Here is a 20,485-nt window from a genome sequence, read left to right on the forward strand (position 1 = left end):
ACAGCTAATGGTGAGAACAGTACTAGAAATGTGGGAGATTAAGATATCTTATTATTTTTGCAAAAGCTAGCTGAGACACAGCTGGCTCCTGTTTATTTTTGTCACTGGAAGACATCAAAGAAATGTTGAAATAAAAACATGTTGGTCATAGGTCTGGTTCTTGAACTCATGACTGATTAGAACAATGAACATCAACTTCCATAGTGCCTGGTATAAAAGAAGTATCTTCTCAGAGATAACAAGCGCTGTAGGAATTTTATAAATCTTGAGCAGCAACCTTTATTATCATTTCAGCTTGATTTTTCCTTACAAGACCAATTATCAAGAAGCATACCTGAATTCATATCATTTATTTATCTGGACTGGATGGCCTAAAATTGGAAAAGGCCATTTAAACATTATTCTTAGTATATCTTTTTAGGTTTAGCTAAACCAGTAATTCACCTCCAATGTTAAACTGCATCTGACAAGCTCAATCTTGTCACTAATAAGCCTTCATTAAAAAAAACCCTTTCATCATCTTTTTGCAGGTACAATTCTCTAGGCAGGATGACTGTGACATAATGAAAACCAGGCAAAATGGGCACTGTGGTCAAGGAACCATGAAACAGCACTTGTTTGCCATATGTGTGTTATACCATGATGCTAGTCTTCATCTTCATGGGCAAAGAGCACAGCTGAATGCACAGAATCAGAGTTAATGACCAAAATATCATCATCCCAAACTACAACCCAACTGTAGTCCCAGTGTGCTAGAATTATATGTGTGATGTTTGCAGAGCAAGCATAACGCAAGCAAACAGAGCCAAGCCACACACTATGAGGTAAGACGGTGTCCCTAGTCAATCAGTGTATGTGTGTAATTGCTCTTTCCAAAGAACTGCCAAATGAACAATACAATAAATAAATGTATTTTATGCAGATGCCAGCTCATTTCACATATAAGGGTTTGACTGGATCCACTCTTTACACTAAAAGGAATGGGCAGAGGAAGTTTGAAACCCACCCTCTTCCACCTTACCTAGCTTTGACCCACTTCCTGAAGCAATTTTCTTCTGGCATGGCTCACCTCTGGTATCAGAACAGGATTAAGGAAAGCTGTTTAAAGCAGTGGAGGGCAGCAAGGTAACACATGGTAGGGGCCGTTTCTGCTGCCCACACTCTGTGCTCTTTTTTTCTGTAACAATAGGCCCCAGCCACCTTTTTATTTGCATAAAGGACAAACACTAGCACAACTATTCCTTCATGTCTAATTTAGCCCTGAAGCCCCTGGTGAATATAAGCAAAATGGATAAAAGGATCAGTTTCCAAGGGGAAAGGACAACAGTGATGGTGGGTATTGATAGGATTCTTTGGCAAGCTCTGAATAACTTTAAATATTGAAAATATCAAAGCCAAGACTTCCTTGATACTTTTAAACAAGACTTTCATTCACTCCCTTGGGACTTCTTGCCTGAGGGTATCAATTACACATAGCATCACACTCCTAAATGTTCTCACATGGTAGACATTAGTTTAATTTTTAACAACAAAACAAGGATTAAATAACAGAATCAACTTTCTCAGTAAAGATGTCATGTGTTGTGCTCTCAATTCTGAAACCGTGCAGCTCAGCAAAACTGAAATTGTTTAATTAACCACATCCTTTCCCTGTCTCCTCCCTTGGTTTAGCACTCAATGCTTCTGAAGCAACCAGATGGGACAGTTGGTAACACTGCCTGTTGGCCCTCTCCATTCTTTTTGTCCCATAGTACAAAAGACACATGCTATTTTGAGACTTCAAAATATTTCTAAATGCTGGGATCCTGGTCCATATAGAGTGCAGCTATTAAAGTAATTGACATAAATTGGGATCAAACAATATGTTATATATAAATGTGTATAACTTAGTCTTTACAAACACTACCCCATGAGGTGAAAGCTACAAGTGGGGGCAGGAATTTTGAACAGGGTAATATAGTCAAGCACCCATTCTGATCTGTTGCTTCTCATTACCCCTTTCAGAAGCAGCTTTTATCCAAAAACAGCCCTTGAGCTACAGTTTGTATGTAATGTATATTTTGCAAAACAATTAAATTTAGTTGTTTTGAACAAGATGTAGAATAAACTGTCTCTGGACTGAGATTCAAGTATTCAGGATATAGCTATAATTTCAAAAGTAAATTTAAATTACTGAGATGTAATAGGAACTTTGTAAATTGTAAGAATGCTCTCTCTGTGTGTGAATGTGTCTGTACACTCCACAGTGCTGAAAAATGGGTTGAATTTGAACAAGATATTTCATGCTCTTTAGATTGTTTTGCTTCTTTCTGAAAAGCAGCATAGGGAAGTCAGATAAGGAGAGTGTCCAGCATTATAGAATGGCATATGAAAAACAATCCAGAAAAGATGAGTGCCTTCTGGGTTTAATGATGATTTTCCATAAAGGCTTAAAAAAAATAGGCTCACGTTTTCATTCTCAAATCAGGTATGTAGGTATCAGTGTCTGCATCGGTTCATGGAAAGAAAACAATTGTGAGTCAGCTTCATCATTTCTGCTGTTAACTGTAGCAGGGAATCTGGTTAATTTCAGTGCCATAGGACTGGACAGGCTCTTCATCTAAGCCAGTATGCAAAATGATTCCATAGACTTAAAAATTCTAAATGACAAAGTAAAGAAGCAATTCTAGCACAACTAAAATTCAGCCCTTCCAAATTCCTAGGGACTCACTCTAGCTCTCTGTCACTAGTACAGGAACAGTCCAATATGCATGCATCACATTCACAGTCCAGGAGACAAGCAGCCGTGGTATTTTAAGATTAAATTGGCATAGGGGAGAGAACCAAAACCAATAGAGACTCAGTGGGCTCAGTGTTTTCTTGTGCAATCTCTTCTAGTGTATGAGAATTTTGTTCCTCTAGCCTAGGCTGTATTTGTTTGAAAGTTTGTTAAATCTGACATTAAGTGGCTTCCTGTGTATGCTGTTAACAGGAGGGTATTTTCTAATCTCAAACTCTAAAATTTAGCCTATTTGTCAAAGGAGGAACTGGAGCAAACTCCTCTACCCATCAGAATTACTTGGAAGGAGTTGTCTGCATTTGTACATCTTCCTGTATTTTCTTCAAGGTATCAGCCATCAAGTTGCAAGCTTTCTTGTGCTTCTGCCAGTGCTGTACCTGACACTCTCTGCAAAGGGGAGAGTGAAAAAAGAAAGGATTTTAGAAAAAAATAATAGGTAGCTCAGGAGTCAGAATGGAATATGGATATATAAATTTGTTAACTGCAAGATTGAAGCCTCCCTGATACCTTTAGCAGATTGCCATTCTACTTGAGGTACTGCCTCTTGATTTCTGTGATCTCCTTTGTGGAATTTTAGTAAACTGAAATGTTCATTATTGTCTTTTGTTATTTTAATTTTGTTTGTATGGGTATACCAGTATGAACTTGAGAAAAGTTGTACTGTATATGTCTTAAAACAGTATTTTGCCTCGAGTGTTTATATCACGCAGTGATTAAAAATCTATATTTAAACAGTGATTTGGATGCGGAAACTGGAATTGGTGTTGTATAAACTATATACTGTAAAACAAGTTCACTTTGGAGTGGGGCACCAATTTGTGATTTTTACCCACATATTTGAGAGTGGGACACTGATTTGTGCTTTCTTACCCACATATGGATAAACAGGAATTCTATTATCCCCTATATATCCTTCTGTAGCCAGCACAATGTGTATTTTTGCTTTCTATATTTTTAAAGAAAGTATAGCATTGTGGCTAAAAGTACATGCTATGATGAGTTTATTAGTCCTGGATTCAAATCTCTCATCAGCTTTAAACTCTCTGGATAGCCTTAAACAAGCTACTATTGCTCAGCTTCTCATCTTCATATGCAATATGTAAATAATAATACTGTCCATAGCTTACAAGGTTGTTGGGAAAAACAACTTGGATAATATCATGAAAAGTGCTTTGGGTTCTTAGGAAAAAGCACTATATAAATTTCAAGTTTTAATATTACTAATAATTCTTCCCCTATTTTGCTTTATGGACAAAACTGGCTGGGGGAAATCCAATGCAGATTCATACAGAATAATTTCCTCCATCTGAGCTGTGTTTTCCACTAACCCTTGTTTGGAAATTAAGTGTCAGAGCAATGAGAGGTAACCTTGAAATATGACATCGAGAAAAACGTATCTTTTGACTCAGTTAAGAAAGCAAAGGGCAGCCTCAGTCTGCACAACTCCTCTTTATAATGGGCATGAATGATACACATGAGAGTTGCTATGGTATATTGCAAGAGGTTTGATCAGCCCTATAAGATGTGAGGAATGGTTAGCTCATGTCATTTAGGATATGCCTAATCTAATGACTGTCTTATTGTTAAAGGTCTATTAGATAAGAGAGAGTGGATATAAAATGAGGAACGTCAAAGCATGGATCTGAAATATATTTCATATAATTTCATATATTTCTGTAAGGAAAACAGAACTGCAATGGAGGGATATTCCTCTAATGGAAGTTTAAGAGTCTGCACTGTGGACTCAGTAGAAGTAGTAAAATACCTCAGAATAGCAAATGTCTGCTAAAGAAAGATTGTTTGAGATAGTCAGTGTTCCTATTAATAAGATTAATCAAGGCTATAAGAAAAAAGTTTATTTAATTTTGGAACTATGATTTAAAGATTGATTAATACTGTGTATTTTTTGCATAAGAAAATGCTTACAAAGGAAGATGCAAAGACTCATATGGAACAGTATAATCACTAAGTTGCAGAGCTCAGATTGCAGTAATGTTAGTAAATACTACTAGATTTCACAACAAATGTGCCAGAAAAGCAAGATTGTAGTCTAGGTAAAATCCAGTAAGGTGTCCTATAGTATTCAAAACACAGGCTTTAAAATGAATGGCTTTTGCTCTGAGGGGTATCTCTGAAGCTTTTGCCTACATATGAGCTACCAAAAAAAAGGGGTCAGTATAGCACAGCAACTGTCTTATGTTAGGTGTACTTACCTTTTGCAATACCATTCATTCCGGCAACGAGAGCAGCGTTTTGCTGCCTCGGAGCCACACATCCCACACTTGGGTTTCTCTGGGATCAGGGCTTCCATCACATCCAGGTTGTATGTTTTTGCCCATCTGATTTAAGACAGAAAGCAGGCTTCAGAAAGTCCTTCAAGCAACAGCAGATAATTCCAACAGTTACTTAGTCTTTGTCATCTGCAACAGGATAGAGCCTTTACATCCAAGACTGATATCACATTCAGCGGAATGTCAAGTGGTATTGTAAGGTGGGTGATAGCTAGTTGAATTTAGTGCAATATGAGAACAAAAATAAATAAATAAATAAATAAATAAATAAATAAATAAATAAATGGATTCACAATGTTGATTTAAAACAGTGTTATAAATACTTCATACAACTGCAGGCTGGACACACAATGACATCACCACATAATGGAAAAGCCTCTTCCCAAAGACTTCCTTACACCTGGAGGACAGAACTAGAATTCAGACACTAGCAAGTTAGAGATAATTAGAAATACTTAAACACATTCAGAAATAAAATGAAATAAATTTAGGAAAGTTTTGATGGATCATACTTGTGGACCCATTTCCTAATTCTAATAAAGCTTTCTTGCGCTTTGGACACTGCTTACTGAAAAAGGCAATATAAAAGATAACTATAACACAGTCCTAGAGCAACAATACTTAGATGTGGTGCCTGGGTCCCGTAAGGTGAGTATGTGGCAGGGAGCCAAATCCCTTTGGCAAAAAACCAAATCTGACTCAGAAGTGCTTCACATGATCTGCTATGGCCTGTTAACATGCAAGAGGCTTTTATAGGTTTGAACTCCAGCTGTTTTTGCTTTGGTTTCCTTGGATGATGCACAGCTTAAATTCCTGTTTGGCAACTCCAAAGGCCTGAATACCCACCTGAGGTGGATGTAAGTTCTGAACAAGGACACGGGTGGCACTGTGGTCTAAACCACTGAGCCTCTTGGGCTTGCCAATCAGAAGGTCAGCAGTTTGAATCAGCACAGCGACGGGGTGAGCTTCTGTTGCTTTGTCCTAGCTTCTGCCAACCTAGCAGTTCGAAAACATACCAGTGCAAGTAGATAAAGAGGTACCGCTGTGGCAGGAAGGTAAGTGGCATTTCCGTGTGCTCTGGCTTCCGTCATGGTGTTCCATTGCGCCAGAAGCGGTTTAGTCATGCTGGCTGCATAACCCGGAAAGCTGTCTGTGGACAAACTCTGGCTCCTTTGGCCTGAAAGCGAGATGAGTGCCGCACCCCATAGTTGCCTTTGACTGGACTTAAGCGTCCAGGGGTCCTTTACCTTTAAGTTCTGAACAACTCCAAACCGACCACTCAATCAAAAGGACGCTTTCTTCATGACATTATGTTACATGAATATAAGTTAATGTGTGAAGAGGCCAAAGACTTTCTAATTTTACTATAGGAAGTCAAATTTCACCCAGAGGTTCCTAAACCTAGTTGAATTGGGAAAACTGAATGTTTGTTATTCAGCATGTGAGTTATCAGATTCTGTGCATCCAGCTGGCTAAAATAAAGACTCACCATAACATAAGCTTTGATATAGTATGAATCTGAGCATAGTAAAATTTTACCTGCAAGCCTGGCTTTTCAGTTCCTCCTCTGAAGGGCTAAACATGTTGTTTACCTGGTGCTTGGCAATTGCTTGCCATTTTCCAGAGTTCTTACTGACAATGTTTTCCCATATTACAGGAACCTGTTAGGACAGCGAAAGAAAGAAAGGTGAATCCATCTAAAGCAAGGGATTCGAGAGCAGTAACAATTCCTGAAGCTCAGTAGAGTGCAAGCACATTTGGAAGCGATAAGCATCTATTTATATAAAAGAAAAAAGCAGGATTTCTGTCTAGGTTTAACTGATTAAAGGGAAAGTCTAACAATAGAGTTGAATGGGGAGACTTCTGAAGGAATATTGAACAGTTTTATGTAACAGTGGACAAACGCCAAATAGAAGAAATTTCAGTATAATTCTTTTAAGAAATTGCAGCCTCTTCTAGACAGATTTGAATTAAGCTTAACAGCATGAGCAATTCCTGGCCTGCTTGTCCTCTACCTATTTGTTTTTTTTAATAAAAAAAATTTCTGTTTGATTATCTCCCAAATCCTTGCTTCCCCATGCTAGAATCCGCTTTACTGCTAGGGCACAACTAGCATTCAGTTTCCTGCATGTTGGTTACATGAACTAGAAATGAGGGAAGTCTTGCTTAGAAAAGAAGCATTGATGGAAAAAACAGACTTGTTCCATTTAGCTATTAAACTCTCTCTGTGTGTATCTGATGTTGTTATTATTTTGGAGGGGAGTGAACCCTGTCTGTCCCACTGACAATTACATATTTATAATATAATTTGTAGTGTTCAGGTCTTCAGAAAATACAATACGAGAACGCTCCAGGATTCAGTAGGAGGCCCCAAATACTATAATTGAGGCATGAGCCTAGAATGTGGAACTACCGGTAGTAGTTTTCAAAAAATCTGCCACATGGCTAAAAGCTTACTTAAAATAGAACTTTCTGTAATCTGTCAGTTCCCTGAAAAGAAACACCCAGGCGTGGGCTTTCAAATATGAGAGAAAAATCTGGCAAAGGGCAAGTGTGATGAAGTTCAGCTTTACAGGAAAAGCTGATGTTTCAATAGAGTTGATGCCCCTATCGAGTAAAAATAGCAGTGCAGGGACTGAGAGTCAAAGACTGCTCTGTGGAGAGACGGAGATGGAAAAAAGCCTCTTCATTATTGCTTGGCATAAAGACAGTGGGTGAGTTCATGGCTCATTGGGAAGTTTGCCTTGCCAGGGTGTGTACAGCATAGCTGCAGTCCCATCCACCCCCGCCACCACCAAAAGTCTCTCAGAATGCCAATTCTCAGTTACTGGTACCAATGTAAACTAAGAAGGGCAGGGCTGTAGCTCATTGGTAGAGCATTTGCTTTGCATGCAGAAGGTCACAGGCTCAACTCCCAGCATCTCCAGGATAGGGCTGGAAAAGCTTTTCTGCCTGAAACCCTGAAGAGCTGCTGCCAATCAGTGTAGACAGCACTGAGCTAAGTGGGCCAATGGTGTGACTAAGTACAGTGGTACCTCAGGTTAAGTACTTAATTCGTTCTGGAGGTCCGTCCTTAACCTGAAACTGTTCTTAACCTGAAGCACCATTTTAGCTAATGGGGCCTCCTGCTGCTGCCGTGCCGCCGGAGCCCGATTTCTGTTCTCATCCTGAAGCAAAGTTCTTAACCTGAAGCACTATTTCTGGGTTAGCGGAGTCTGTAACCTGAAGCGTATGTAACCTGAGGTACCACTGTATAAGGTAGCTTCCTATGTTCCTGAGAACCAGTAGACTAGAACTGCTCAATAATTAAGAATTTAGACACAAGCACACTGGATTCATCTTTTCTGGGATCCATTGCACACCTTTATATTCTTGAGGAGTAACTTCACATGCTTTCATGCTCTCTTTTTCTGTGGCTTTCTCCTAGATTAATTTCCTACATGTTTGCCTATTTAGAATAATGTTACCTGCTGACTATCAATATCCTTGCTTAAGGAATTTCTATGCTCAAATGCTGTAATTCTGATGATGTTAAAACAATCCTGTTCCTAAATTCATATCTGCCTTTAACATTTGATTGCTCTTAAGTTATCCTTAGAATAAACTCCAATGCCAAATCATCTAATTCCAGAGCTCTCTAAATATGACTTTTTATTTTGCTGCTGTGTATGTAGATGGGTTTTTCTGTGTGCAGCAAACCTTGTCTGAACTGTATGCAGCTAACATAAAACAAAGTTAAGTAGTATAGTTTTTCTTGCATTTCTCTTTTCAGCATAGGAGTTCCACATGACCATGCCTGGGGCTGAACCTTTATTATACTGGATTGGTATATTTCACCTAATCAATCTGCAACATACTTTGGGATTGGTAAACGCTACAGTCAAACTTGTTGGAAACCATCAACATGAAAATATGAAAATACAAACAGTATAGAAGTATGCTGCTAAGGCAAACACAGAAACCTTATATGTTGTGTATTTATCCCCATCCATCAACAAATAACAGTTTTTCTTAATATTCAAAAAGGAAACTCTCTGAATAATTCCTTTAATAAATCTATCTCTGGGAGAATTATGAAGAGAGCAACAGAGCACATAATGAACAATGTTTTCCACACCTTCCTTGCCACAGATACACAAACAATAAATGACAAGTATTGTGGCATATTTTCCATTCAAATATGTTGTGGGCATAAATCTGAAATATCAAAGCTGCAAATGCTTTAAAAAATCCAATGATAATGAAGGAAAATTGAAGTGCAAGAATTAAAAAGTTGGCTAGAAGGAAATGGTTTTGGACATACCTGCTCTAGTATGAGGTCCTTCTTGGGTGGAACAGGGTCGGTCACAGCAAGATGGCTCAGGAATCTTTGCAGCTCGAGAAGATTGGGGAATTGGTCGATGAGGACATCGGTCAGGAAGGCACGGAGCTAAACAAATGATCACAAGATTTTAAGAAACGTTAAGAATAAGCCATATGCTGAGTAAAACCATGAACAACTGACACCTCTATACTTTCTCTCTCAGATCTGTCTCAGATCTCAGAGCTGGTTAAGTAAAACAATGCATTTCAAATTACCCAATCTCCACTGCTCAACAAAAAACTGGAAGCAACAATACAAGGAGGCAGAAATTTGCTACACTTGGAACAGCAAGGAGGCCATCGGTTGCAACTATTATAATTACTGCAAAGATATACACAAGTAGCCCTCCAGCTCCAATATTAAGCAGATGCGAGGGAACCACCAGAAGGCCCTTGGAGCTAGATCTCAGTGTCTAGGCTGAAGGATGGGGTGGAGACACTCCTTCAGGTATACAAGACTGAGGCTGCTTAGGGCTTTAAAAGTCCATACCAATATAATTTCTATACAGAATGCAGTACCAGTGTCCTAAGCAAATTTATCTTCTTACTCTTCAACTGATTTTTTAAAACCCACTCTTTGCCTAAAAAGGCTCTGAAAGTGACTTACAGATCACTAAAAAGAAGGAAAATATGTGGGAGGATGAAACAAACTAAGTTACAAGTTTTTGTAATGATCAGCCAGGGTGGAAATGTTCAAGGAAAGAAGGCATCAAAAGTTGCTGGTCTCTCAGCTGCATGGATGGAGTGGCCCTGCATCCTCTGTTGCAGCAGATGGAATGTGATGGAATAACAACAACAACAACAACAACAAAATTTGTATACCACCCTTCATCCAAAGATCACAGGGCTGTTCACAATAAAATCAAAATGATAACACAAAATACATAATAAAACAAAAACAAAGCAATATCCCCCCAACACATGCAAAAGGCAGTGTTGTAACAAAATTTGTGTGTCACCAAATTCTCAATATTTTTAGATAATAAAGGCAATTAAATTTACCAAACAAAAGCTACCACATACTGTTAGAAGAAAAGGGCATTTTCAATGTTTCCTTTAGAACAAAAACATCCCACTCCCAAAATAAATGTCCCACAGATAAAATTTGCCCTCTGTTGACTAATTAATTTAAAATTAACTAATATTAATTTGCCAGTTAGCTCAATTAAGGCCTGTAGGCCCTACTTTACTCCCAGTTGTGATGGATTAGCTGATGAAAAATCAATAATTTTTAATCCTGGTTCCTGCTACATTGTTTAAAGCTAGAATAGTATATCTAAATATGCCAGACTAAACATTATGAGAATCATGCACTTGCAGTCTGTGTCCTCTGTAGTCCTGTACCTTCAGGAGCTGGCCTTTGTTAAAATTATTGAAGTTGTACTTGCGCTGACATTCTGAGCTAAGGAGCAGGTTATAGAGAGCAATCCAGACTTGCCCATCCAACTTAGTCATCTTCACATGGTCTTCATAGGGCACCTCATACCATGCACCATTCTCATACTTTTTCAGCTTCCCTGGGGAAAATGATAAATAGTGATAATAAAAAAGGACATTTTTTAAATCACAAGTAACATTTAAATATGATAAATATAGATCTAGTAGGCAAAAATCTCCAGGCCAAGATGGATGAAAAGCTGTTTATGCAAATATGACTGAAACTTTGGGGGTGGGAGGAGTGCATAATTTGCACACTTCCTTATGTCCAGTTTGTTTCTTTATCCCTTCATTTAGTCCTTCAGGAGCATAATGAGCAGGCTGTTTTTCTGGTCCTGGAACCCTATTAGGACAGCAAGAAGCCTCTCTATTAGGGTTCTTTTTGCAGAACTGAAGCTACAGAATTATATTTCCTTAACCATGGTTTGCATCTGTCTGTCTCAGGAGACAATGGAAGAGTGAGCCTTCAAGAGTAAAGTCAATCTGTTGGAGATTTACAGAGCCTGCCATGGCTGCAGAGACCAACGCAGGAGAGACATGTTTTGTTGTAGCTGGGGCAGATGAAGGTGTCTGGTTGTGCTGCTACAGCTACACCATGAGATTTCTTCTAAATCAGTACCCTAGTGGTATCCTTATACATCTCTTGTACATACATGCTTCCTTCTATCATGACTGTGGTCTACTGCCTGGTTAGCTGAATATTCAGATGATTGTCTGCTTCTTGGAATGACAGACTGAGGTGCCTGCTCATAGATACACAAGGGTGAGTAGGCACCCTAGCTTGTTCAGTGAACTGTCACATTTGTTCTCCACAGTTCTACTTATCTTTAGAGGTGGAAAAAGCAGTACAGGAACAGAAAGGGACAACAAGAAATAGCTAGGTTCAAATAAAAAGGAAACAAACAAAGAAACTAAAACAGAGGGGCTATGGTAAGGATAGTTTTGAATTTCCACAACTGGTTACAGAGCATGGGTTGAGGTGCAGCCTGTACCGTATATTAATTACAAAAAATGATGAATCATGCAAAAATTAGTTGAAGACATAGCCATCAGAAGTAATGGATGATACTGGGCAGAAGAGCTATAAAAGGGGAACCCTGAGTTTTATGGAGAAGAGTGTTAGTCTATCCTGATGTTCCAGTCTCAATTTACAAACAACAGAGGACCCAACCAAGAGGAACCCTTAATACCCAAGCCTACAGAAGATATTATCAAAAGGAACAAGGTCATGTGATTCTTTTTTGATAGGAACAATCCCTAGCCCATAATACACACCTTCTTCACGGCAGCTCCATGGAGAATGCTCTACCAACTCTACTAAGAGACATGGAAAGTTGTGGGCATTCAGAATTCTTGTCGCAGCACTCACTGGCAAACTGACAAAACATAAGGATATATTGAAGATGCCAGTTTTATGCAATCGAGCAGCTAAGTGTTTTCGTCAAGGTTCACAAAACTAAAATTAATATGAAAAATTTAAGTGACAAAAATTAAGACCTCAGTTGATAATCATGCTAGGATGCTTACAGTGAATCATCAGCAGTGAAGAATACACACCAGCAAGCAGTGCTAAAATCCTATCACCATACTTATAGCAAAACTAATATACTCCAACACTTCAGTGAGTAATACTGTGATTAACAGCACTACACAATGAACATATATAAATGTTTACTCCTATTCAGGTAAGGATGTCATCAAGACTTCAATGGTTGTATTCATAGCAATTTAAGTCAATATTCAACTTAAATAAAAATTCAGCTTCTCATTATATTACAAGTTATGAACTAACCCATAGGTACCAGCTCCCTGGGGCCCTGGGTGCCCGAGCACCCACAAAATTCCCCATGAAGGGACTGGGCACCCACAAAATTTGGTGCCAGGGCCATGCACACTGCATGGCACGCACAGCCCCAGGCACCCATGGAGCCAAGGTGGCACTCCTGAACTAACCTATAAATGAACCTTCCAAAATTGAAACTAGCAGACATGGGAATATAGAAAATCTTTACTCCTTCTCCCAGGCGTTTACCTCAGTTCTTCCATGAAAACTGAACATACCTCTCTAGTAGACCGGTAATGAAACGGAACACAGAAAGCGCTTTCAGTGAGATCTCAAACTCCATCTCCTCAGCTTGTTTCTTTAGTTCCTGGAAGCAGCAAAATTCACACAAAGAGCTATATCTAAGGCTCAAACACTATAGTGATGCTGCCAGGTGCTGGTGGGGAAATCTGAACCTTTTGAAGTTCTCTCCATATTCAGCAACTGACACTTAGTCATGGCACCATCTCAAGCAGTTCCTGGGCCAGAGGTGAAGTTGCAGAGGTGCTGGACCCAGGCTCCAGCAGTGAACCTTGGCTCCCTGCATCATAATTCCCAGAGATAACATCCCTGGCCCCAGTCTTTCTGAAACACTGCTCCATAGTACCTGCTCCCTCATTCAGGCAATACATCAGACAGGAATCAAGAAAGAAATGTTGGAGTGTTAAGTTTGAGACTACAAAACTACATCTTTAAAGCTTTCTACCCCTTGAGGTGGAGCCTAGGATGGATAGCTAAAACAAAGGGTTGGGAGCTTGGAGCCTCTAGGAACAAGCTGCCTGCACTCTCTGATCTGTCCAGGGTACTAAAGAACCTGTATCTAATTGCACCTCTTCTCTGGTCTGGCTTCTTGATACTGCATTGGAAATGCGGCTATTACCTATGCTACATAATCTCAAGCTGGTCCTGCTTCCTTACAACTCTTCAGTGAGTACAGCCTTACCAGGACTGGACAGTTTATGAAGTAGTGTCCAAAATCAGAAGGTGAAGGGTTTCCAGGGAGATGACAGCTACAAGGTAAGCTGGTGGAAGGATTGCATATTCCTTTACTTAGTGTCTGAGAGACTATTAACTCACAGCAAGTAAAACTCTTGAGTGTTCTGCATTATCTTCCCAAGCTTAATACAATGCTAGACAGTGAGACACAACTGGTTAGACTCTACCATGTCACAAAACAATGGTGATGGAAGCATGGAGATACAGGAAGCTAGCTGAAACTCAACAAGAACAAACTGCATTCTTTCAATGAATAAAGCTTGTTAGACAAGTAGTAAATAAAACTCATTTTCACTTAGAACGTTACCACATGCCTAGTAAAGGGGGAACTCATTATTTAGAATAGCTTCATTACTCAGAACAGTGATTTTTGGCCTTTTGGTTCTGAAAAAGTAGTGGGGATAACTGCAGAGAGCAGATGTGGTTATGGAAACTAACAGAGAATGTTTCAGAGATTTGCAGACATTATTTTTTTCCTGGTCCTACCATGATGCAAACTGAGACAGGCACTTCAGAAATGACATTTGTGAGATCAAAGGGTAGCAAATGATCTGTTTTTTAATTAAATATTTTATGGTGTGGAGTCACCACATGAATTTTCCATCTTGGGAATTAAAGGGTGAAATTCCACATTGCCTTATGATGAACATTCAGTTTGTGCAAGCATTTCAGCTTGGCACATGGAATGATCCCCCCTCCCCCATGAACTGTTCTAGGGGTTCTCTGAACCTCCCCGGCAAGAGATATGCAAGGAGAGGGGTGAAAACCCCATTGCACAAGCAGAATTTTTTTCACAGGGTTTCTGCTGATGGAGCTGGTTAGGTGAATCCCACCAAAATCCCATCAAAAAGTTTTTATTTTACCCAAAGAGGCCATCTAGAAGTGGGAGGTTGTAACTTTTACCAACCTGCATTGATGAAGGATTGGCAAGATCCTCTGACTGAAGCTTTTGTTCAACTGGGATCTTCCCACAGGCACTTCGAGCTGCTAATAGGGTCAGCTTCCTATGGCTATAATCTATCAAGTCCAGAATAGTATCCTCTGCTGATTCACAGATTTCCTGCACAATAATAGAAATGCTAAATTCTGCAGAAAGAATGGAAACAATATTCCAAAATGAAGGCAACTCATCACTTAAAAAGTGGCTTTGGTTACACTCTAGTGTATAAGTTCTCTACAGTGTGTCTCTGAAAAAACATAGCTCTCAACGAGTTAGGCCTAATTTCCAGTACCTGGATTAAATGAGTTTCTTCCTTATCCAAGATACCTTCTTGCCTGACCATGCATGTCTAATAGCTAGGATAAGAAGCCATCTGGTTTATTCTGTTGGGAGCTAAAATGTTGTTTAGTGAAAAGCAAGAGAAGACTGAATTACACTGTTGCAACCAGTTTAGCAAAAGAAATGTACTAGAAGAGAATCAAAGGGATATTCCACAATTGGTCAGGTAAGAAAAGATAGGATACTTGACCAGGGATGAAGTAAAAAGTCTGGGGCGAATATTTGGTTTCTGAGGGGCACTTGCCTGCACTTCAGATTGGTAGGGGTAAAGGTTGTAATGTCTGGCCCCAGAGGGGCCAGTGGAAATTTACTTCGGCCAATCTGGGGAGCAGCAGACCTGCAACGTGAAGTCACATAAAATCTTACACAGATTGGCAAATCAATGACATTGTTACTTGTAGCTCATGCAGAAGCCCTAGGTGACCCTACTCCACTCTAATATAATCTGTAGTAGAGGAATAAGAAAGAATAAAAAAGCCCAGATCAACAATTATCCCCTGGACCATATTATCACACTGAGAAATCTCCACTTAGGGAATTATCATGATTCATCCGCAGTGACCTAAATTATCATGATGATATTTTTGTCCATAATCTTTGCTCGTAACAGTCTAAATTTTCTGCCTACCTTGTGAAAGAACACTGTCTCCAACAGGTTAATAATTGAAGCTTCATGACGTAGCTGAGGTGGAAGAATAAAGCATAAATTATCAAAATGTTGTTTACTAGAGACATTAGTAATGTCAAAAAACAAGAGAATATGTTGTAAGAAATAGAATTCCACTTTTGTGGAACATAGTCTGTGGGACAAATGTCACATATCAGATTAAGATTTAAAAGATTTAATGTGTGTGTGTGTGTGGTGGTGGGGAAACCATCTTTAGAAACTGCAGTTGATTACACTGAACCTTGGCCTGTAGGATTGTTATGATCAGAACAGGGTATTACATACTGAAATAAAAACTGATTTTCTGTATTCAGGATAACAGGTACTAAAGTGAGGTGCTACCATCTTGAAAGGGACAATTTGTTTTGATGTTTTGGAAGCTCTAGCTTTAACGAAATAATTAGCTTTCTCAGAAATTTAGCTTAAAATTTATTGTACATTAACAGTACATATAATCTCCTAATAGTGATAATTCTGGGATGTGCCAGACTAATTTAGCTAGCTGAAGCATCATTGTGTGATACTTTCTTACAGGTATTGTGCAGTATAAGTAGCATAGTATTATGAAATATTCTACCTAAAACCCTTTTAAAACTTACCACTAAGTATATGGGAAATGTGCTTTTTGGTCTGAAATCCTCCAGTCTGCAAAGTATGGGGAATACCTTATGTTTCCAGATTTCCACAGTGATTAATTCCTCAATCAGAACTGGGATCTAAACAGAAAAAATAATAATCAGGAATGAGTGAGATATGAGGTCTGTAAGGCCTGAATCAAACAAGAAAATTTCAGGGCTTGTGATATGTCTCTCTGATGTTCAAACAGCTTACTGCAGGCAGAATAAATTCTCTCACTTTACACACTGCTGTTCACAGGGCAGGTGACTATGAAAGAAGGTGCATACAGTCTTTCTTATGGAACACTGAAAGCCAGTGTGGTGTAGCAGTTAGAACTGCCCTGACATATATAAATCTATATAAATCTAATAAATAATAATAATTAGTGTCGGACCAGGACCTGGCAGACCACAGTTCAAATCCCCACTCAGCCATGAAGCTCACTCGGTGATCTTGGGCCAGTCGTTCACTCTCAGCCTAACCAACCTCACAGGGTTGTTGAAAACATATTACCTGGCACTATGTCCCATCTCAAGGGACATGGGTGGCGCTGTGGTCTAAACCACAGAGCCTAGGGCTTGCTGATCAGAAGGTTGGTGGTTCAAATCCCTGTGATGGGGTGAGCTCCTGTTGCTCTGTCCCTGCTCCTGCCAACCTAGCAGTTCGAAAGCACGTCAAAGTGCAAGTAGATAAATAGGTACCGCTCCGGCGAGAAGGTAAAAGGCGTTTCTGTGCCCTGCTCTGGTTCACCAGAAGTGGCTTAGTCATGCTGGCCACATGATCCGCAAGCTGTACGCCAGAGTTGTCCGCAACTGGACCTAATGGTCAGGGGTCCCTTTACCTTTAAGTCCCATCTCAGACTCAACAATTGGTTGTCTGCTCAGTTGTCAATGACTCATGACAGGACCTTGTCATTATTGGTTTCCCCATTTGTGGGGATGTCTCTCTCTCTATTGTTATTAACTTTCAGGAATAATTTGAAAACATTCCTATTTACCCAGGCATTTGCTTGCTGAAGAATATGATTCCAGGCAACCATAAGATCACTGAATGAACTAATGCTTTTAACTGTAATAGCTCTTAGAGCATTTTAAACCTGTAACTGCTCTTAGATAGTTTAACTGTAATTGGTTTTTTAAAAAGAATTTTTAGTTGTTTAGAATGTTTTTCATTTAAAATTGTTGATGTGTTTGCCTCCCTGGGCTCCTCTGGGAGAAAGGGCAGAATATAAATTCAATAATTAATTTGTTAAAAATCTCATTTAGGATTGTGGCCTTAGAGTGCATAGTCAAAATCATTAAATGCAGCTTGAGTTAGCTCCTAATACCATAACCACCATCATGTAGTCACAAAGAGTGCTGAAGAAGTAATTTTTTCTACCCTGTCAAGTAAGTTTGGAGAGAAAATATAATAATCATCATTTATGGTTGTGACCACGGTGGGGCTAGTAGTTACGTAATTTATGTGGGATATGTGTATAAACTTGAGTAGCTCTTCAAGCAACCTTACATAAGTACTAAATAAAACAAAGTTCAACTTTGTTCACGGGAACATAGATTCTGTCAGATACCAGTGCTTCTCTTATTGGTCCACAGCTGAATGCATCATACCTTGCCATTGTTCACCAGAAGCTCAGTAAGGAGTTGCTCATGCCCAGCAGAAGCACTCAGTATTGCCTGCATGTTAAGCTTCTCAATGTGCTCATGTTGCCTTATCCACCTAGGAGAGTAGGGTGAGAGTAGTTAGTTCCCATTTCTTCTCTGCAACCACCGCTAACAACAATTTCTTCTGGCTATCAGCCACTCTTTTCACATTTTATTGCATTGGATTATACTTCACAAGTGTCTCTGATCTGATGACATCCCTAATTTGAAAATGCTGTTATCATCCAGTGTCCTTGAGAAGAATTAACTGCCTCTTATCCTTTCACTCCATTGCATCAGTCTTCAGCTGATGGGATAGCATGTACCTCCTCTCTTCTCCCCATCCCAACTTCAGGGCACTTCAGGGTGCAGTGGCAGTTCTACATAGGCAGTGTGGCAGGGGGGTTACGGTGTTGAGAGAAGAGGGTTCAAATCCCCACTCAGCCTTGAAGCTCACTGGGCAACCTCACCCTCTCTGTCAGCCTAACCTACCTTGCAGGGTTGTTGTGAGGGCTAAAGTGAGGTGGGGGATAAACATGTAGGCCACCTTGAGCTCCTTGGAGAGAAAAGGTGAAATGCAAATGCAATAATATAGAGATAAATAATCTCTTGCTGCACACGTGGCTCCTGTGCCCAGGGCCGGATTTCGGTTTGATGAGGCCCTAAGCTACTGAAGGTAATGGGGCCCTGTATATGTCCAAAGCTATCCTTTGTCAACAACAAATTGTTGCTGTTTTTTGTGTTGAATATATGGTAATTAATGGACCTAATAGGTATCTGAAGCCTTTTGCACATGTTGGCATGCAATCAGTCCATGCAGAATGCGGGTACCCTAAATAAAGAAGTGAGCAAACCACTGATATTTTAGGGAGCAGGGCTAGCAGGCAGGGCCCATGACTTATATCACAGAAGCCAACACAACACAAAACACTGTTGCTGTATGTCGGTTTTATTTTATTTCTTTTTTTATCTTACATTTTGGAAATGTACATCCTGTGGGTTTTTTCCTTTAATTTTTTGGGGGGGCCCCCAAGAGAGTGGGACCCTGTTTAGCTTATACGTAAATGCGGCACTGCCTGTGCCATTATTTCCCCACCTTTGGCAGGATAGCAGGAGATAAGGGATCCTCACCTTTTTAAAAACAGCTGGGGCAGGCAGAAATCCTACAGGTGAAGCGAAGTGCGGTGGCTTTGCCTGTGAGATTCCTGCCTGCCATCCAGACACTCGTCCCCGCAAAGGGGCTCAGCCTCCCTGCTTCGGCCTGCTCGACTCTGAGGCTCCTTCCCCCAGCGAGGCGCTATTTCCTATCGCCCATGGACACCCCCTTCCCTCCGGCTCGGCCTCCTCCTCGTACCCGTAGTTTCCGATATCTCGCAGCTGGAAGTTCCTTAGCGACTCCACCAACGCTTCGGTTTCGCCAGGCAGCAAGACGGTGGGAAGCGCCTCCTCCATCGCGGCTTCGAGGGAGACGCCAGGCCCCACGCGGTCACCATGGAAACGAGCGCGGGCTGCCGCTGCAGCAGTAGCAACACCACCAGCGACCTCTAGTGGAGGGACTTGGCACTGCGGCCCACCGACATATCCCTGCTGCGGATCCAGAATGGGCCTCCGCAGTCACTTGCGGGCACACCGTTAAGACCGCCGCGTTCATGGAAGACCATCTTAGTCGGCCACGAGTGATTAAGAGAAAGACAGACCTGGCATCTAACCCTCATGCCGTGGGAATGCAGTGCCGCAGAAGACAGAATCGGGATTCGATATGACCTCAACAGATTTCTATATGTATGATGATGATGATAATAATATTAATAATAATATTTATACCCCGCCTTACCCAGTTCAGAAAACCGGGCTCAGGGCAGCTAACAACAAATTTAAAACACTTAATTGATCTAGTTGAGATTCCTGCATTGCAGGGGGTTGGACTAGATGACCACCTCCACAATTCCAACTCCACAATTCTATGATTTTATGAAGTTTCCCCTAACTATTGGCCATGTTGGTTGGGGACTGTGGGAGTTAGGAGTCCAGCAACATTTGGAGGGCTGCATGTTCCCTTCCCTACTCCAGTGAGGAAACTATACACTGGACAGCATTGGACCTAGCCTAAGGAGACTACATTCAGATCCCCACTTGGCCATGGCGCTTGATGTGTGATCATTATAAATCTTGCCAGAACTGAATCTGCCCTTCTCCACTCACACCTAAGTTGGGGAGCGAAGGCTAAACCTAATCCATCACATGGACTTCTAGAAAGCAGGTGAGTAGTAGTAATAGCAGCACCAAGACTGAAAGTAAGGCTCTATTTAAAGTATAACTTAGATCCATAACCTTTTTCCTTTCTTAAATATCAGGGAAGGTAAATATGGGAGATAGTTAACAGAATGCCTAATTTATCAATCATTACCCACAACCATCTTAGAGTCATGGCGGTTGGGTTAAGAGAATTCAGTAAAAGGAATACACTGCTCCAATATCAAAATACATGTCATCTAATAAACACAGAGGCTTGGGATACACAAGTGGCAAATGATTTAATAAGAAGGGTAATTAAATATTAAATTGGAGACACCCAAGTAACCAAACCATTT

General features: G+C 40.3%; 1 protein-coding gene across 1 annotated transcript; it reads right to left on the reverse strand.

Annotated features, from left to right (window-relative positions):
* Positions 1-2,524: 2,524 nt before the first annotated feature.
* Positions 2,525-19,649, reverse strand: ZMYND10 (zinc finger MYND-type containing 10). Its single transcript, XM_081900326.1, has 12 exons — positions 19,249-19,649; positions 17,862-17,970; positions 16,233-16,349; positions 15,595-15,648; positions 14,595-14,747; positions 12,931-13,019; positions 12,145-12,245; positions 10,777-10,949; positions 9,374-9,499; positions 6,610-6,731; positions 4,993-5,118; positions 2,525-3,166 (listed from the first exon to the last, which is right to left on the reverse strand). Exons 1-12 carry the CDS (start codon positions 19,344-19,346, stop codon positions 3,055-3,057), a joined length of 1,380 nt encoding a protein of 459 aa, XP_081756452.1. The 5' UTR covers positions 19,347-19,649; the 3' UTR covers positions 2,525-3,054.
* Positions 19,650-20,485: the final 836 nt, after the last annotated feature.

The sequence above is a fragment of the Podarcis melisellensis genome (assembly GCF_964234715.1).
Source record: "Podarcis melisellensis genome assembly, chromosome: 2".
NCBI lineage: Eukaryota > Metazoa > Chordata > Lepidosauria > Squamata > Lacertidae > Podarcis > Podarcis melisellensis.